Here is a 19949-nt window from a genome sequence, read left to right on the forward strand (position 1 = left end):
TGTTCATTTAAAAGTTTTGTAAAAAATGTCCGTCTGTCATTCATTTCGGTTGTGATTTACTAGTAAGAGCATTTTTATTTTGACTTTCTTTGCATTTTATTGAAGGGTGTCACTTCAATATAGCGTGATATAAATTGGCCGCTGGAATATGCATGAATTTATTATTAATGTTTTCAATCAGCCTCAATTTTTGTGTCTGTTCAAAGTAGCACGTTCTCAAATCCGACTGAAAGTGTCTTTCTAATACAACACAGGGTACCGGTATAATAAATATAAACTGTACATCTGTCCAGTGCATATAACGTGTTGTCATTCTCATATACACATGATATTTGTCACTGGACGAAAAACCCTAATTCGTAAGCATCCTCCAATTGGTTCTTTATTTCTATTACTTAATCATATGTTGTTTACAAAAAAAAGTAAAATCACAAAAATACTGAACTTAGAGGAAAATCAATTTGGAAAGTCCATAATCACATGGCAAAATGAAATAACAAAACGTATCAAAAACGAATGGACAAGAACTGTCATATTCCTGACTTGGTACAGGCATTTTCAAATGTAGAAAATGGTGGATTAAACCTGGTTCTATAGCGCTAATCCTCTCACTTTAATGACAGTCTCATAAAATTCCGTTATATTTACATTGATGGCGTTAAATAAACAGACACAATAAATAAAATAGTCAAAATATGGGTACATCAGTCATCATCGTATAACAATTTTAAAAGGAACAATTTAACAGAACACAAAAACATCTACTATCTACGAACACATTCATTGATTTGAGTGTCTGACATCAGAAAATTTTATACGTCACATAAATTTGTCGTTCAATGTGCATACAAACGATTTTCAAATTTTACATAGGCAATGTTAGTCATTCTCAAGAAGTAAATGGACAGGAGCGAATGCAGCTACATTTGGTCATCTTAAGTTTTAATACATTTTATTCCGTTTAGTTCCTTTCTTCATAAGTGTAGAGGAGAACGGCAGTTGTCCGCATGTAAACTTCAAGCATTTGTCACCAATATTAGTACATCGCAATCCGTTACTGTTTCAACACCCAGGGGTGTTTCATGTGTGTATTCTTAAACAATTATTATTTTTTCTCTCTTTTTTAGCAATGCATCACTCTCTACTGTCCTTATCTATTATTCTATTTTCTGCTACTCCATCCAGATTATCGTGTATACCATGAGGGTTCGGATTGGGGGTGTTGTTTATTTCTGTATTCTTTAAATTGTTATGTCACGTTTCTTCCGTGACGTTTTTTCCTTTTACCTTTTATTTATCTTACTCATTATTCTTTCTCTATTCTTTATATTTTAGCATCCCAATATATTTTAATTACTGATGTTTAGTTACATTACGACGTTTATCTCTGATTTATATACTGGTTACCAATGTAAATGACAAGTTGGTGTCATGCATGCCAATTAAACAGAATCCACATGACATATGCGACCATTCTTGGATGAAATTAACATTACTTTAATATAACACTTTTTGAAACCGTTTTTATCAATTTTCTATTTCCATTGTTTAAATTGTTCATTGTTCACAGTGGCGGATCCAGCCATTTAAAAAAGGGGGGGCGTTCCCAACCCAGAGTAAAAGGGGGGGGGGGGGGGGTTCCAACTATATTCTCCCATTCAAATGCCTTGATCGGCAAAAAAAAGGGGGGTTCCAACCCCCGGACCCCCCTGAGTAGTAGGGAGTGTGGAGTTTTATGCAACCACAAAACGCAGGGCGCTAGGGCGCTGGCGTCATATGCGCATGCCCCGCCCCCAATATTATATATGGGCATATACTAGCCCTAATGACGTCATATGGACAGTATGACTCACGTAGAACTTTGCCAATTCCATGAGTCATACCGAATGCACGCCGGCCGGTCATGACGCGGTGCGACCATGAATCATCAGGATACAAGATCGGGCATGACTCACTACATGAGTTATCAGGATGCAAGATCGGGGCATGACTCACTACATGATAATACCATGATGTACGTATGAAAATTCGAGAAGTATTTTTTCTGTTCGTTATGATGTTTTATGCAACCACAAAAACGCAAGGTACTAAGGCGCTGACGTCATATGAACAGTATGACTCACGTAGATCTTTGCCAATTCTAGTATGAAGGGCTATATATCAAAACGGAAGCACCAGATGTCCGGATTATGACTCTTGGACCACCATATGATGAATTCCATATATGGAAAGCGACCACAATACCCTATGACCATATATGGAAATTATGACCAAATTTGGTAAGAACCTTATTTTCACTCAAAATAAACATACATGACCATATATGGAAATCGACAAAACAACCTATGACCATATATGAAAATCATGACCAAATTTGGTAAAAACCTTATTTCCGTTGAAAAATCAAAATAAAATACAAGACCATATATGGAAACCGACCAGATACCCTATGATCATATATGGAAATGATGACCAAATTTGGAAAAAAACTTTTATTTTCACTCAAAAATCAAAATAAACATATATGACCATATATGGACAGCAGGTCACGTGATCGTATCGAGGAACGTTAACTCTGGTACAAAACAAGGGAAGCAACTCTGTATATATATCTCTCGTAGAGTGACAATTCAACGAGGTAAGGTCACGTGATCGTATCGAGGAACTCTGATACAAAAAAGGGAAGCAACTCTTCATGATGTGAACATCAATCACCGATTAATCGTATCGTGTTCGGGGCAAATAGAAAAAATACCAACGCAGATGTCAGTTTCATATATATTTATTACATTCATTCGTACAATGCAAGCAGTTTGTCGTCGTTACTCATCAAGTCTCTAGACGAAAAATCTTTCACAATGTCTTCCATGCTAATGTTTCTATATCTCATCTTCACGAAATGTACACAATAGAGTCCGCACGTATCGGACGATCCCGGTTGCACTTGAGTCGTACTGAATCTGTATTGAGGTCCATTGGTGATGAGCACGTTCCTGAAGCGACGAAGGTAATACTCCGGAGAACGTCCGAACGAATCGAAAAATTCGACGGGTCCCTCTCGCGGGAAGTGGAACGCCACCCAGTGAATGCCCTTGCCGTCGCAGTCGTCCGTGTTGACGACGAAACTGCGGGGCCTGTTCGCGACTTTATCCGGCAGTTCATCGACACAACACACGGTCGCCGGCAGGTCTTCGAGATAACACTCCAGTTCGTATCCGTAGGTTCCCTCCACGCCGTCGTCTTCCGTTCTGCATCGTTTGGCGGATGGTTCTTTGCCACAGTACCTCTCTTGATGGATCTCGAGTCCCCGGTCGTGCGCAAATACCAGTCCACATGCGCGGCAAGCCATCAGGTCCGATTCGCTTCCGACGTCTTCTTCCCCGAATTCCATGGTGTTCGATTCGCTTCCGGTGGAAACGACGTCTTCGTCCTCGGCTTCGGCGTCGTCCTCGCCTCCGCCAAAGACGTCGCTACGTAATCTCAAGTGTTCGGGTGTAGCGGCCTTCAGATCCACCAGAAGGTATCCGAAGGGTCTCCTCGTGGCCTCTCGGAACGTTTGCATCAAGAGGTGTCTCTGACTCGGATACATCTGTCTACCTAGCGTGGCGACGGGCTGTCGATCGACTGGATTGTCGAAGAGGACCAGGTAGTGACAGTTTCTCCTCTGAGTCGGACCCTTCCCGAAATACAGGTTCTGATTCACAGCCACCACCGACAGGTTCCAATGATGCGATCCTTCCGTGAACAAGTCGTTGATGCGACGGTCTTTGGCCGAGGTCGACATCAGGTCGTCCAGCACGAGTAAGTTTCTGGTCCGTGCATCGAAGAAGTGATCGGCTTCCAACTCGGTCGGGATACCGCGAACGAATTCCACGGTGGGCACCACCGTCTTTCGGATCTCGTCGTAGAGGGGTTGCCATCGTCACTACAGCCAGACGATCCTCTCCGGCACCGGGTTGCACGTGGATCTTCGCAATGCTTCCTTCACGAAAAACGTCTTTCCGCAGGAGGTCGGACCGGAGACGATCATGGTGAACGGGAGTTGAAAACAAAAACTTTCTTTCGTCACATTTTTCGGTGGCGGCGGTGGCGAAGGTGGCGGTGGTGGTGGTGGCGGTGGCGGCGGCGGCGTATTCCCACTTCCATGCTGATTGCGATAATGTCTCAACATGACATCTCTCCTGGAAAACCGTCTATGGCAGGTAGGACATTCCATGTTTATACTTCGATATCGAATGATCCGCTATCCTCTGATAACTTTTTTTCTAAAATGCAGCAAGCAGAATACGTGATCGTCCTTGAATCGATACACTCGTAATCTATCGTCTCTGACGGTGACTTCCAATAGTGTCACCTCGCCTCCCCTCGTCGTGCGGTAGAGTGGTCTCTCAAAGATGACTTCCATCGTCTCGTCCCGTCGAACTGTTACGGATTGTAGTAGTGGTAGATACGTCGGAACATAGGTAGACCCTGCTCGTGGGTATTTCGAAAGTAGGCACGAACGTCATTTCCAATAGGGCACACTCCCACGTTCCATTCGTTAAGTGTGATCGAGGTAAACGTACTGAGAACTGACCTCCCCTATTCTCGGGAAAGCGATCGAGCGAGTCTCCGCTATTGACGAACAAATAAAACTCGTCCATGATTAGATGAAGGCCGTGTTCTCCCCTTCTTATAAAGTTTTGAACAATACCTTCGCCGCCGCCGCCCGTGCCTTGATTTCCATATATGGTCATAGGTTGTATTGTCGATTTCCTACCATCGTCGCTTCAGGAACGTGCTCATCGCCAATGGACCTCAATACAGATTCAGTACGACTCAAGTGCAACCGGGATCATCCGATACGTGCGGACTCTATTGTGTATATTTCGTGAAGATGAGATATAGAAACATTAGCATGGAAGACATTGTGAAAGATTTTTCGTTTAGAGACTTGATGAGTAACGACGACAAACTGCTTGCATTGTACGAATGAATGTAATAAATATATATGAAACTGACATCTGCGTTGGTATTTTTTCTATTTGCCCCGAACACGATACGATTAATCGGTGATTGATGTTCACATCATGAAGAGTTGCTTCCCTTTTTTGTATCAGAGTTCCTCGATACGATCACGTGACCTTGCCTCGTTGAATTGTCACTCTACGAGAGATATATATACAGAGTTGCTTCCCTTGTTTTGTACCAGAGTTAACGTTCCTCGATACGATCACGTGACCTGCTGTCCATATATGGTCATATATGTTTATTTTGATTTTTGAGTGAAAATAAGTTTTTTTCCAAATTTGGTCATCATTTCCATATATGATCATAGGGTATCTGGTCGGTTTCCATATATGGTCTTGTATTTTATTTTGATTTTTCAACGGAAATAAGGTTTTTACCAAATTTGGTCATGATTTCCATATATGGTCTTAGGTTGTTTTGTCGATTTTCATATATGGTCATGTATGTTTATTTTGAGTGAAAATAAGGTTCTTACCAAATTTGGTCATAATTTCCATATATGGTCATAGGGTATTGTGGTCGCTTTCCATATATGGAATTCATCATATGGTGGTCCAAGAGTCATATTCCGGACATCTGGTGCTTCCGTTTTGATATATAGCCCTTCATACTAGAATTGGCAAAGATCTACGTGAGTCATACTGTTCATATGACGTCAGCGCCTTAGCACCTTGCGTTTTTGTGGTTGCATAAAACATCATAACGAACAGAAAAAATACTTCTCGAATTTTCATACGTACATCATGGTATTGTCATGTAGTGAGTCATGCCCCGATCTTGCATCCTGATGATTCATGTAGTGAGTCATGCCCGATCTTGTATCCTGATGATTCATGGTCGCACCGCGTCATGACCGGCCGGCGTGCATTCGGTATGACTCATGGAATTGGCAAAGTTCTACGTGAGTCATACTGTCCATATGACGTCATTAGGGCTAGTATATGCCCATATATAATATTGGGGGCGGGGCATGTGCATATGACGTCAGCGCCCTAGCGCCCTGCGTTTTGTGGTTGCATAAAACTCCACACTCCCTACTACTCCCCTGGATCCGCCACTGGTTCATGTGTTGTTTCCGTATATTTTATGTTTCATTGCTCATGTGTTGTTTCCGTATATTTTAGCCGCTCGTCTTGAGCCTACCCATTTGATCCGATAACACCCCATATAGCAATAAAATTATACTTTTATTGCCATTCATAACTCTTAACAGACCAATTAACAGACCGGGTTTTTTACATCCGACCCATTAACAGACCAGGTTTTAATTAAAGATTGATTTATGTCACCAAAATACAGATTTTCGTGCAGATTTTTCACACAATGATTTCAGTATGGTTAACAAACATAATGCCTGTCTTTTTTCGATGTTTAAAATATTGCATGCACGTAAATTCAACCAACGTGTCATTTTGTGTATAGTTTGTGTGTGTAAAATGTGTATAAATTTATTGATGAGTAACCCGCCTTTTCATTTTATAGATCGTACATTGATGCTAGAAAAATAATAATTGCACCACTGGATTCAGTACATTGAATTGTTTTGTTAGACATGAATATTGTTTATGATAAACATATATTTAAAAAGTTATACAGTGAAACATGCTGAAATTTCAATGATTTTCTCGATAACACCTGATTAACAGACTTTAACCAACCCGATTAACAGACCAACCGCCGATATAGCCGCATACTCAATATAGATTAACCGACCAAACTCTCGGTTAGCCGAGTGTCGGCCGTGATACGATACAGAAAAATATATAATTCTTGTTAACTGCTTGAAATTTACATATTACATTTTCACATAAATTAACAAATAAGTCAGATAATGTAATTCAATGGTTATCGTTTATTGCTGTATATCATCTTTGTTTTCGTTTATTATTTACGCAAATCTGGCCATTTGTTTTCTCGTTTGAAATGTTTCATATTTGTCATTTCGGGGCCTTTTATTGATTTCTTCAAGTCATAAAGTTTATCCTTAATTTATTGACATGTCTTCAACCCAGAATTCTGCTTCATCTTAAAGTTGTGAGTGATCACATAGATCCATGCAGCAAGGCTGTATCAATTATTACGTCATGTAAATTCATTTCATATTGCGCTTATATCAATATGATCATGTTTGTACTTTAATTTTACGTAATGGTCAAAATAAAATATTTTACACCTCTGTAAGTAACAAATAAAAAATAACCGTGACAAGACAATACAGTCATTTCAATTTCCGATAAAAAAAAATGATCATGAAAGTAGTCATTTAAGATCATGCTATAATCAAGTGACAACCTGCAAGTCATTATGAATCACAGTCCGGTTAACATGACCATTACTATACATGGATTTAACAACTTCGAGATACAGACAATGACTCATGAATAGTAACTATACATTGTATAGTTTTTTCATATATCATTTAAATCGATCAAAAGTTAATAAATGCATGAAACTGGATCTGATATAACAAGGTCCAATAATATCACGGTTCAAACGTTAGTTTGAATTTCAACAAAATGACCATTACGAATGTTACAACACTTCTAAAGTCATATATAGTTAGGTTCAGATCAAAATGACTACGTCAATACAGATAAACTGCCTAAAAAAGTAAAATAACAATAATAAAAAAAACTCCAAGGGAAATTCAAAAAGGAAAGTCTTTTATAAAATGTAAAAAAAACAAAAGCTCAAACACATCTAACGATGGAATATTACTGTCATTTTCCTGACTTTTTATATCATTTCTAATGTAGAAATAGAGGATAAAACCTGGTTTAATAACTAGCTAAACCTATCACTCTTGTGACAGTTGCATATAATTCCATTATATTGACAACAATATGTGTCCAAATAAACGCACATAATAGCTAAAATCGTCAAAAACTAGGATACAATAGTCAAATTATAATATAATCTTAATCCCTATAAAACAAATGACTTTAAATAAACACAACTTCCTATACATGTATACACTTTTAAATCTAAATGATCATACCACTATCAACCGCATGGAAAAAGCAAAAAGACATTTAATCTGAGGTCAGGCCATAGCAATCTTTTAAGAATAAAGTTATCATTTAGATGACACTGTACCATGCCTGTGCTATATAACAATTCACTACAGTGTTCGAATCAAAATATTCGAATCATATCATATCAAAATAAAGACAGCGACTGTATAGCTAGTATCTTATCTCCGACTTCTCAAACTGATTGTTTTGACGTACAAGATGTGATTTGTTTTTAGAAAAATACCATGTCAGATGTACTGACATCTGTTAACTACTTAGTCGGTGAGACTATGACTGGACAGACACTCCCCATATGCAAGTCCGTTCAGTAGAAAGTAGTACCGTATCGAGATGAGTTAAATGATACATTCATTTTGACATTTGAGTTAGGTGCATGGAGCATCCAAGTTGTCTAGTCTTAACATTTTAAAGAGCTAGTGTTAAACCATTAATCACAATATTTGAAATTTTGCAGTAATATCAAAAGGATATGTCCATTCTCTCTAAATAGTTATCAAAGGTACCAGGATTATAATTTAGTACGCCAGACGCGCATTTCGTCTACTACATAAGACTCATAAGTGACGCACATATCAAAATATTTTTAAAGCCAAACAAGTACAAAGTTGAAGAGCATTGAGGATCCAAAATTTCAAAAAGTTGTGCCAAATACGGCTAAGGTAATCTATGCCTGGGATAAAAAAAAAATCCTTAGTTTTCCGAAAAATTCAAGGTTTTGTTAACAGGAAATTTTTAAAAATGACCACATTATTGATATTCATGTGAACACCAGTGTTGACTACTGGGCTGGTGATACCCTCGGGGACGAAACGTCCACCAGCAGTGGCATCGACCAACTGGTGTAAATAGTTATCAAAGGTACCAGGATTATAATTTAGTACGCCAGACGCGCGTTTCGTCTACATAAGACTCATCAGTGACGCTCATATGAAAATATTAATAAATCCTAACAAGTACAAAGTTGAAGAGCATTGAGGATCCAAAATTCCAAAAAGTTGTGCCAAAGTTATCCCCATGCTCAATTGGAAGATAGATAAAATCATCGTCTCATCAAAAGAGGAGCGATTTCTCCAAAATTGTGGTTTGAGGAAACATATAGTTTGCTCAAGGTTGTGATAAATCTTACTCTGAGAAGATTGACACGAACTTTAAAAAAAACATCACAGAGAATGATATCAAAATGCTTGACTTTTTGATCAACGGTTAGTTGTTTTGTTTTGGATTAAATTTCATCATACATTTGGTTTTCAAATGGGTACTCTTTTGGCACACCTTCTGGTCGACTTATGTGTGTACTTATAATAGGCAGAATTAATACATACCTTCTATGTCTTCCATCTCGAAATTATCATTCAAAATTCTTTAATAACACTTTAAGGTATATTGATAATGTATTGACACTCGATATTTATATTCATCAAAGTTGATACATGTTTGCTGTATTATATATTTATATGTTATATAGGTATTTACAGAAAGGTCTTATTGATTGGATATCTAAAAGAATAAAAAGAAAACTTCATGCGCGGTTATTGACAATAAAAAGGTTGAGAATAGCTAAGAATTTCGGAAGAGTAAACAGTGAAAACAGTTGTATTGCTCATGGCGATTCAAAATGAGATGATAAGCTGCACTTTGTCATCATAGCCATATCTCCCGTAAGAGAAGGAAACTAAAGTAAGAAACGATTTAAATACAATATCAAGAAGGAAATGCAATTTCTGACAGTTTCTTTATACAAATGAAAAGTTAACATTTGAAAAACTTTCAGGAATAAAGGTTTTAAACAGACCCTTTTTGTCAAGTTAAAGCTTCGATTGTTTCTCTGGCAGGTAAATCCGGAGAAGCTGGAACTTTGTTAGCTGGTTTTATCATTGCGTTTCAACTTCATTCTTTATTCGGCCTGTTTAACTTTTCATGGTTGTGTATGAGAAACGCACATCCGGCATACAAAATTGTTATCCTGGTATATACGAGGAGTTTATTCTTTTACGTGTATTTAGAAAATAATTCCAATTTTGAATGTTGGCGTTTGTTTTTGTTGCACTGAAGTGGTCCTGTTGTCCCTTAGTTTTCCTCTTATAGTTGATGTATTTCCCTCGGTTTTAGTTTTTTTATAATCCTGATTTGTTTTCTCTCAATCGATGTATGACTTTTGTACACCGATATACTACTGTTGCCTTTATTCAAACAATAAGATACAAAAAGAGAAAACATAAAATTGGAAGAAATCAAATATAACAACGTAAAAAAAAAAAAAAAAAGGCAGACATCGTTCAACAAAACACTACTGAGAAAACGGTATCCTAAAAGCATTTAGTAAAAGCTAAACATTACGAAAGAGTAAGCAGTGAAAAGAGTCGTATTCATTTACATAGGACAATGTATTAGTATTAAAGTCATATGAAACCTCAAATTAAAAAAAAATATGCATCTGTTTTTTATAACTAAATGGATAGTTTTCATTATAAAACTTTTGTACATATACTTTTTTCTGAGGAAAATTCTTTAATTTGTCCACATTTAGAAGAAGTTTACTTATTTTTAATTGCTTGCTTCCAGGAAGCAATTCGCCGACATATTTTCCGTATGCATAGTGACCTGAGCGTAACCCTCCTCGTAAAAATCCGGTGATCGCAATACGCATGAATCTGTCATTAAAATAAACAATTATCTGATTGTACATGTTAAGCACGTGCTCAATACCCATGCTTTTTGTTATTTATTTACTATAAGGTGACAATCGGTAAACTTCGGCTTCAAAACACGGCATTTATTGAGCAGCCATATTTGTTAAATCATAACAGAGAGAAAAAAAAATTGACGATTATACGATATATTTGCGTAAATAATGATAAAATCGTGCACAGAGGACTTAGTTTGTGATATATACATGCATTGGTTCAAGAATTGGAAAAACATTATTTTTCACCACTCACTCGTTTCATATGACTTTAAGTTTCAGACAAAATATTAAATCATTCCATGATGAGCAATGATTTTAGTTTTTATATCCTGGAATTCGTTTAATTATGAACTTTTAAGTCTTTACTAAATTCATCTATAAATATAAAAATTTTGTTTGGAAATTTGGTTGTACCTATAGAAAACTTATTTTCAACGGGACAGCAAATCCTAATTTGTACGGAGATATTGGTCACCAAGCCCAGGAATTTAGATACGATCCTGGTAAAAATATCCTAAAAGATCACCAATTCAGCACTATAATCATATCTATGAATATTGTTTTTATTTGTATCAATATGATTTTGTAATCAGTAAATTAAAATCAAATGTAATAATAATTCTATATATATATTTAGAGTCTAGAACTCTGGACACGAGACTAAGCGTTTGGTGCTGTAGTAATTATATCAAAGGTGTGAGTTCGAATCCCGCTGAAGGACGAAAAAAAATTAGTCAGCTGAAAAATGTATTTCTAACAATGTTGGGTGTAATTTTAAGACTTATATATATAAAGTATAAATATATATTTATGATGTAGTATGAGTAACTCTCAATCCAAGTCACAATGTTTAAAAAGTTAACAATTTTAGGTCAAAGTACGGCGTTCAACACGGAGCCTAGGTTCACACCTACAAGCACGCTATGAAGGACATTAAAGTAACAAGTGTAAAACAATTCAAACATTTGATGAGAATTTAACCATAAATCGTAACACATCTGGTATACATTAAATTCTTATGTTTAAACTAACATCGGTATACTACTTTCACACTATTAATTGTTTACTTTTATAATATATCATTTTTAATTTGAATGAAATAGAATTTTCTGTATTATTTTAAAATCATTATTCTTTTGCAGAGTAAACTATATATCGCCCTTTGAAAAGAATGTCTGTAAATTTTCTATGTTGAAAAGTTAAATGCAGTCAACATCATATTAAAGATCATTCAGAAGCTTTCTGTTACAGAGATAATTCAAAATGTCGAAAAGGTAACTCTTTTTACACTAGGAGTGGTTATTTGTAAAGATTTAATGTGCGGTGTTTACTAGAATAGCAAATAACATATTGTCATAGTTTAGATAATGAGTACACCCAAATAGTTCCGTTGAAGAAGGAAGACAAATATTCGGACAGGTTCACATACAAATAGAAAAAGATGCATACACACATAGATAATTCACAATTACAAAATTCATCTCGGTTGCCAATTTGTATCTTTGCATGCGTAGGAGACTTATGTTTTAGTCAAAATATTATAATAGGTCATCTGGTATGAATGAGCTAGCTGAATGTGGTGGTTAAACTTAAAAAAGGCACCGTAGCCTTTATGTTTAACAATTAATTGAGTTAATTTTATGTTACGCTAGGTCACTTTATATCCAGGTACTGAACAAGGCAAGGTTGGACCAGTTGGTTTTTTTTGGGGGGGGGGAATAATAATCAAAGATACCAGACTTGCAATTTTTAACTACGGACGCGCGTTTTCATCAGTGACGCTTAAAACAAAATAGTTGGGTAGCTAAATCAAATACGAAGTTGCATGCATTTAAAACAAACGAAATTCCAAAATTTTGACGCAAACGAGGTTAACGCAATCTATACTTGGGGTAGATAAACCTTAGTGTTCAAAATAATTCAACGTTTTATAAACTGCAAATTTACAGAAAAACTAGATATCATTGAGATGGGAGCCATCTCTGTGGGCCCCGCTGTCAATAACGTGGGGTAAATAAGTTGTATGGATAATCTGATATGAAGCATTATTTGAAGTTATTACATAGTCTCATGTGTGATTTTGATCTAAGATTTTAAGTTAAAACTGATAAATATTCTCATCTTACTTTCATAGTATAATAGTGATATGACTGCATGATGTGAACTCATTGTTTACTACTCTAAGGTGACTTCTGGATATATGGATTGATGTTTGAACAATATGTTTAAAGGTGCTGCCCAATTGATATTTGTCACATATTTTTAGAATTATGCCTTCAATATATTATGACCCACCAAGTATAAAGTATGAAATATTAATGGTTCTCGAGAGGTAGAGCGGACACAATCTGTTAAGAACAACGAACGGATGGACAGACCGACAGACTGATCTTAGACCTAGGATGCATACATTATGACACATTCTCTTGTGTTGGTTAATATATATGTTAAGTTGAAAATGTTTGTCAGGTATAAAGTATGAAATAATAACAGCTGTCCTCTCAAAATATAATGTGGATCAAATTTGTTAGCGATGGACAGACCAACAGACAGACAGACCTTTGACCTAGGAAGTGGTACATACATCATGACACACCCTCTGGTGTTGGTTAAAATGGATGTCAAGTATAATATTTGAAATCATAACGGTTCTCAAGATATAGAGCGGACACAATCTTCACCACAGGACACAGGGTTGTCAACTGAAACCAAAGTTTTTTTGACGTTGACCTTTGACCTAGGAAGTTGTACATACATCATGACACGCCCTCTGGTGGTGGTTAAAATGTATGACAAGTATATACTTTGAAATCATAACGATTATCTAGATATGGAGCGGACACGATCTTCACCACAGGACACAGGATTGTCAACTCGAAACCAAAGTTTTTGACCTTGACCTTTAACCTAGGAAGTTGTACATACATCATGACACACCCTCTGGTGGTTGTTAAAATGGATGTCAAGTATAAACTTTGAAATCATAATGGTTATCTAGATATGGAGCGGACACGATCTTCACCACAGGACACGGGGTTGTCAACTGAAACCAAAGTTTTTGACCTTGACCTTTGACCTAGGAAGTTGTACATACAACATGACACACCCTCTGGTGTTGGTTAATAATCATGTTAAGTATTAAGTATGAAATCATAACGGTTCTCTAGATATGGAGCGGACACGAAAGTGTTACGGACGGACGGACGGACGGACAGACGGACGGACGGACGGACGGACAGACTGATCACTATAGGGCGACCCGCCGTCGGCGGGGCCCTAATTAACATATCAATGATATTTGATCATACTTTAGATCAACAAATGTTCTGATCACTGAATTTGTGCTACCCTGCGAGGCTGAACGTCAACCAGCAGTGGTATCAACCAACTGGTTGTAAACACTCACCAAAGATACCAGACTTCAAGCTATATTTTTTCTCGTCTACATAACTTCGCACTGACGCTCTTATCACAATTATTGGAGGCCAAATGAGAAATGATATACGTTGTTGAAGAGCATTGAAACCCGTGTCAAACAAGCAGAGACATACAATACATTATTATACATTATATGTCTCTGATACAAGGTTTCGATATAGGAGGAAGAAAACCCTTAGTTTTTCGAATAATTCAACCCAGTTTTTGTTACAAATCTTTATTTCCCATGCTTATAATTTTGTTCGACAGACGAACATTTTGTCAACACAAGATTTATCACCGACACTCTATAAAGGAAGAGTGTGTTTACTATTGTGAGTGTAGGTTACTGTTCTCTTGAAAACAAGAAAAATTTGACTGAAAACTTGGAAGTTGACTAAATATTGATAAAGCTATTAAGGCCTTCTTGTGCCTTCAAACGGTCAGTCTTTTACGGGTGTGCATCCTTGAAAAATATATCTAGTTACAAAACAAGAAATGTGGTAGCCCAAACTAATTCCTTCAAGATTTTGCTTTATTTTAAACAATTTCAAAGATTTTATTGGATTATGTCTGTCGAACACACCTGAGTAGACATCACTGGACACAGAAGATTAGATATAAAAAAAATCAAGATATGTTCAACAAGTCAATATAAAAAATAAATACTGACATATTTTGTAGAATTTATTTTCTCAAGGTAGTAAATTTAGAAAATATTGGACTGACTGTTATATTCCTGAATAAGTACGGATTATTTCCAAATAAAAAACAAGTGGATTAAACTGTGTCACCCTTCAACTATGCATATTTGGGTTTAGTATTTAAGTGGAAATGTTTCTATACAAAAAATTACATCAAAGTTCAATACAATGAAGCCCCTCAAACAAGAGTTGACATATTCATATCTTCATAACCACATCAGATGTGGGTGTGTATTTATACATCCTGGACTCATACGGGTGCTGTCCTCATTTATAGCCGAACTTTGGTGGATAGTTGACTCATTGGTAATCATATTATCAAAGACAGATTAGCGCTGTGTCAGAGGGACAGGCATATCTTTCAATCCTGATTAACACCAAATATAGCTTACCTTTTACCAATTATAAAAGCTTTATATTGAAAAATAATCCATGACAATGATTTCAAGTAACTCTTGATAAATGCTCTTATCCCATTGGTAGTGTGAAAATGAAGTTGAAATCAGTTGCCTGTCTGATGTCTCAGATTACATAGACTACAAATTCTTATTTACAAAAGTGAAAATCTGAACTTTCAACAGATATAAATATTATTTTATTTTTGCCTTTCTTTGTGATTTTAATTAAAGTTAAAACAAACAGGATATCACTGTAGCTCAAACGAATGTGACAAGGTTACTTTTCTTTCTGCAATCATGTCCGATAGATCTATATCTCAATACCAATCGCAAACTAAAGGTAAACAAAAATGCCTCGAACAATGCAACAATTTTTAATTTCATTTGTAATTGTATTATGGTCAACACAATAACTTGAATTATCTTTAGCACTTGTACATATTCTAATTGATCAGTTTAATAGGTCAGGTATGATCAAAATCATCCCCAATTTTCTGGTTCTTCGAACATCTTCACATCACCATCACCTCCAGCTACTGTAAAAAAAGTTATGAAAGGAAATGAATACCATGAAAATTACACTAAATTAAATGAATACTACTGTCATACAAGTGAGCGGTTTAGCTAGCTTTAAAACCAGGTTTAATACACCATTTTCCACACAAGAAAATGCACGTACCAAGTCAGTTATATGACAGTTGTTATCCATTTGTTTTATGTGTTTGAGCTTTTGATTTTGCCATTTGACTACAGTCTTTCCTTATTTATTATTCCTAGTAGTTCAGAGTTTTTGTGATTTTACGTTTTGCTGGTTAAAGGCAATATTTTCCTTCTGTAAGGTGTCATGCCTCATTTCAAATAATATGTTAGTTTGGATTGTTTTGTAATATTTAACACAACTTTTTAAAAGTTCGTTCAGTTTAGTTACTGAAAATAAAACTAGGAGACTATTGATAACTCTGAAATTACAAAAGATTATGTTTAACTTATCCTATGACAGCAAAGCTATAACATCTGTCTTAAAAGTAAGCTATATAAGTTTGCAAGAATTACATATATACAGCATTCCACATGCCCACTACAAAGTATACATAAGAGCATATATGGAAAGGTTGTCTATTGATTTTAGTGTGCAAGACAGTGTTACAGAAAGTAAAAGATTTGTCTTTTAAATTGTTACTGTGTTAGCTTGTGCACCATACAAAAAACCATGTGAACTCATTAAGTTATTGGTTTTCAATTGTGAACAACGATTAATCATAAAATAATTTAGCTAACGATATATACCTTTATTTTTATTTGTGTTGGGTTTTCCATTTTTGGCAGATTTTTTCAAAGCATCAGCATAAGAAGGGATTGCGGGAGGTATGATCTCTGATAAAGGAGGAGTGATGGATCTGGACACAAAGGGTGGAGCACTGAAAAAAAAAAAAAGGAAAAATTGAATGTTTATTACAATATATATGCTTTGTAATTGATTCCTGGAAAAAAACTCCTGTTAAGACAAAAACCAGATAACTTTACATTCTTGCACAGTAAAACATAGACCAGATAACTTTATGTCTTAGCTAGTAAAACTAGAGGCTCTAAAGAGCCTGTGTCGCTCACCTTGGTCTATGTGCATATTAAACAAAGGACACAAATGGATTCATGACAAAATTGTATTTTGGTGATGGTGATGTGTTTGAAGTTCTTACTTTATTGAACGATTTTGCTTCTTACAATTATATCTATAATGAACTTTGCCCATTAGTAACAGAGAACTATATTTGGTAAAAATTTACATAAATTTACCAAATTAATGAAAATTGTTAAAAATTGACTATAAAGGGCAATAACTCCCTAAGGGGTCATGTTGACTTATTTGTAGATCTTACTTTGCTGAACATTATTGCTGTTTACAGTTTATCGCTATCTATAATAGTATTCAAGATAACCAAAAACGGCAAAATTTCTTTAAAAATTACCAATTGGAGGGCAGCAACCCAACAACCAGTTGTCCAATTCATCTAAAAAATTCAGGGCAGATAGATATTGACTTGATTAACAATTTAACTCCTTGTCAGATTTGCTCTAAATGCTTTGGTTTCATAGTTATAAGCCAAAAACTGCATTTTACCCCTATGTTCTATTTTTATCCGTGGCGGCCATCTTGGTTGAATGGCCAGGTCATCGGACACATTTTTCAAACTAGATACCCCAAAGATGATTGTGGCCTAGTAGTTTCAGTGGAGATTTTTGTAAAAGATTACTTAGATTTATGAAAAATGGTTAAAAATTTACTATAAAGGGCAATAACTCCTAAAGGGGTCAACTGACCATTTCGGTCATGTTGACTTATTTGTAAATCTAACTTTTCTGAACATTATTGATGTTAACAGTTTATCTTTATCTATAATAATATTCAAGATAATAACCAAAAACAGCAAAATTTCCTCAAAATTACCAATTCAGGGGCAGCAACCCAACAACGGGTTGACCGATTCAACTGAAAATTTCAGGGCAGATAGATCTTGACCTGATAAACATTTTTATCCCATGTCAGATTTCCTCAAAATGCTTTGGTTTTTGAGTTATAAGCCAAAAACTGCATTTTACCCCTGTTCTATTTTTAGCCGTGGCGGCCATCTTGGTTGGTTGACCAGGTCACACCACACATTTTTTAAACTAAATACCCCAAAGATGATTGTGGCCAAGTTTGGATAAATTTGGCCCAGTAGTTTCAGAAGAGAAGATTTTTGTAAAAGATTACTTTAATTTACGAAAAATGGTTAAAAATTGACTATAAGGGCAATAACTCCTAAACGGGTCAACTGACCATTTTGGTCATGTTGACTTATTTGTTGATCTTACTTTGCTGAACATTATTGCTGTTTACAGTTTATCTCTATCTATAAAAATATTCAAGATAATAACCAACAAGAATGTGTCCAAAGTACACGGATGCCCCACTCCCACTATCATTTTCCATGTTCAATGGACCGTGAAATTGGATAAAAAAATATAATAAGGCATTAAAATTAGAAAGATAATATCATAGGGAACATGTGTACTAAGTTTTAAGTTGATTGGACTTCAACTTCATCAAAACTACCTTGACCAAAAACTTTAACCTGAAACATGCACTTTCATTTTCTATGTTCAATGGACCGTGAAATTGGGGTCAAAAGTTTAATTTGGCTTTAAAATTAGAAAGATCATATCATAAGGAGCATGTGTACTAAGTTTCAAGTTGATTGGACTTCAACTTCATCAAAAACTACCTTGACCAAAAACTTTAACCTGAAGCGGGACAGACGGACGAACGAACGAACAGACAGACAGACAGACGGACGGACGAACGGACGCACAGACCAGAAAACATAATGCCCCTCTACCATCGTAGGAGGGGCATAAAAAACAGCAAAATTTCCAATTCAGGGGCAGCAACCCAACAACCGATTGACCAATTCATCTGAAAATTTCAGGGCAGATAGATCTTGACCTGATTATCATTTTTACCCCATGTCAGATTTGCTCTAAATGCTTTGGTTTTTGAGTTATAAGCCAAAAACTGCATTTTACCCCTATGTTCGATTTTTAGCCGTTGCCGCCATCTTGGTTGGTTGACCGTGTCACGCCACACATTTTTTAAACTAGATACCCCAATGATGATTTTGGCCAAGTTTGGTTACATTTGGCCCAGTAGTTTCAAAGGAGAAGATTTTTGTAAAAGTTAACGACGACGGACGCCGGACGCCAAGTGATGAGAAAATCTCACTTGGCCCTTTGGGCCAGGTGAGCTAAAAACAGATAACTTAACAATCTCAGATAAGAAAAAGACCGAAAACTTTACAATTTTGTCTGTTGAAACGAAGACCAAACAACTTTATAGTGGCTGGCAAGACAAAGACCAGATAACTAAACAATTTTGGCTAGTAAGACAAAGACCAGAAAACTTTATAGTGACTGGTAAGACAAAGATCAGATAACTTCACAATCTTGACTGGTAACACAAAGACCAGTAACTTAACAATCTAGGCTGGTAAAACAAAGTCCAGATAACTAAACAATCTTGGCTGGTAAAACATTGACCAGATAACTTTACAATCTTGTCTGGTAAAACAAAGACAAGATAACTTAACAAGCTTGGCTTGTAAAACAAAGACCAGTTAACTTTACTGTGGCTGGTAAGACAAAGACCAGAAATATTAACAATCTTGGCTGGTAAGACAAAGACCAGATAACTTTGCAATCTTGTCTGGTAAAACAAAAACCAGATAACTTTACAATCTTATCTGGTAAAATAAAGACCAGATATATTTACAATCTTGTCTGGTAAAACAAAGACCAGATGTATTTACTATCTCACCCCTAGTTAGTCAAACACCTGATAAATTTAAGTTCTAGATTGATTAGACAAAAATATATAATTTTACATAATTGGCTGGTAGGTCAAAAACTAGAAAAATGTACATTCTTGGTTGGTAAGACAAAGACCATATAACTTTAAATTCTTCACTGATAAGACAGAGATCAAATAACCCCACATTATTGGCTGATATAAAGACAAACACCACATAACTTTACAATCTTTGCATGTCAGATCATAACTAGATAACTTTAGACAAAACCAGATATCTTATTATCCCCGGCTTAGTATATATCTAGGATTTTAATTGGTTAACGCACGTCGTTACAAAACCATAGCCCCTGGGTG

The 19949-nt window shown here is 35.9% G+C and overlaps 1 protein-coding gene across 2 annotated transcripts in view; it reads right to left on the reverse strand.

Moving 5' to 3' along the window:
• Positions 1–15608: 15608 nt before the first annotated feature.
• Positions 15609–19949, reverse strand: part of LOC139487758 (poly(A)-specific ribonuclease PARN-like) — a 49694-nt gene continuing 45353 nt past the window's right edge. For both annotated transcript variants that reach the window (XM_071272823.1, XM_071272822.1), the window contains 2 exons: positions 16538–16668; positions 15609–15786 (listed from right to left, as the gene is read on the reverse strand). In XM_071272823.1, the coding sequence (XP_071128924.1) occupies positions 15731–15786; positions 16538–16668 (187 nt within the window). In that variant the 3' untranslated portion in view covers positions 15609–15730. The remainder of the gene's footprint in view (positions 15787–16537; positions 16669–19949) is intronic.

The sequence above is a fragment of the Mytilus edulis genome, chromosome 9 (assembly GCF_963676685.1).
Source record: "Mytilus edulis chromosome 9, xbMytEdul2.2, whole genome shotgun sequence".
NCBI classification, from domain to species: Eukaryota; Metazoa; Mollusca; class Bivalvia; order Mytilida; family Mytilidae; genus Mytilus; species Mytilus edulis.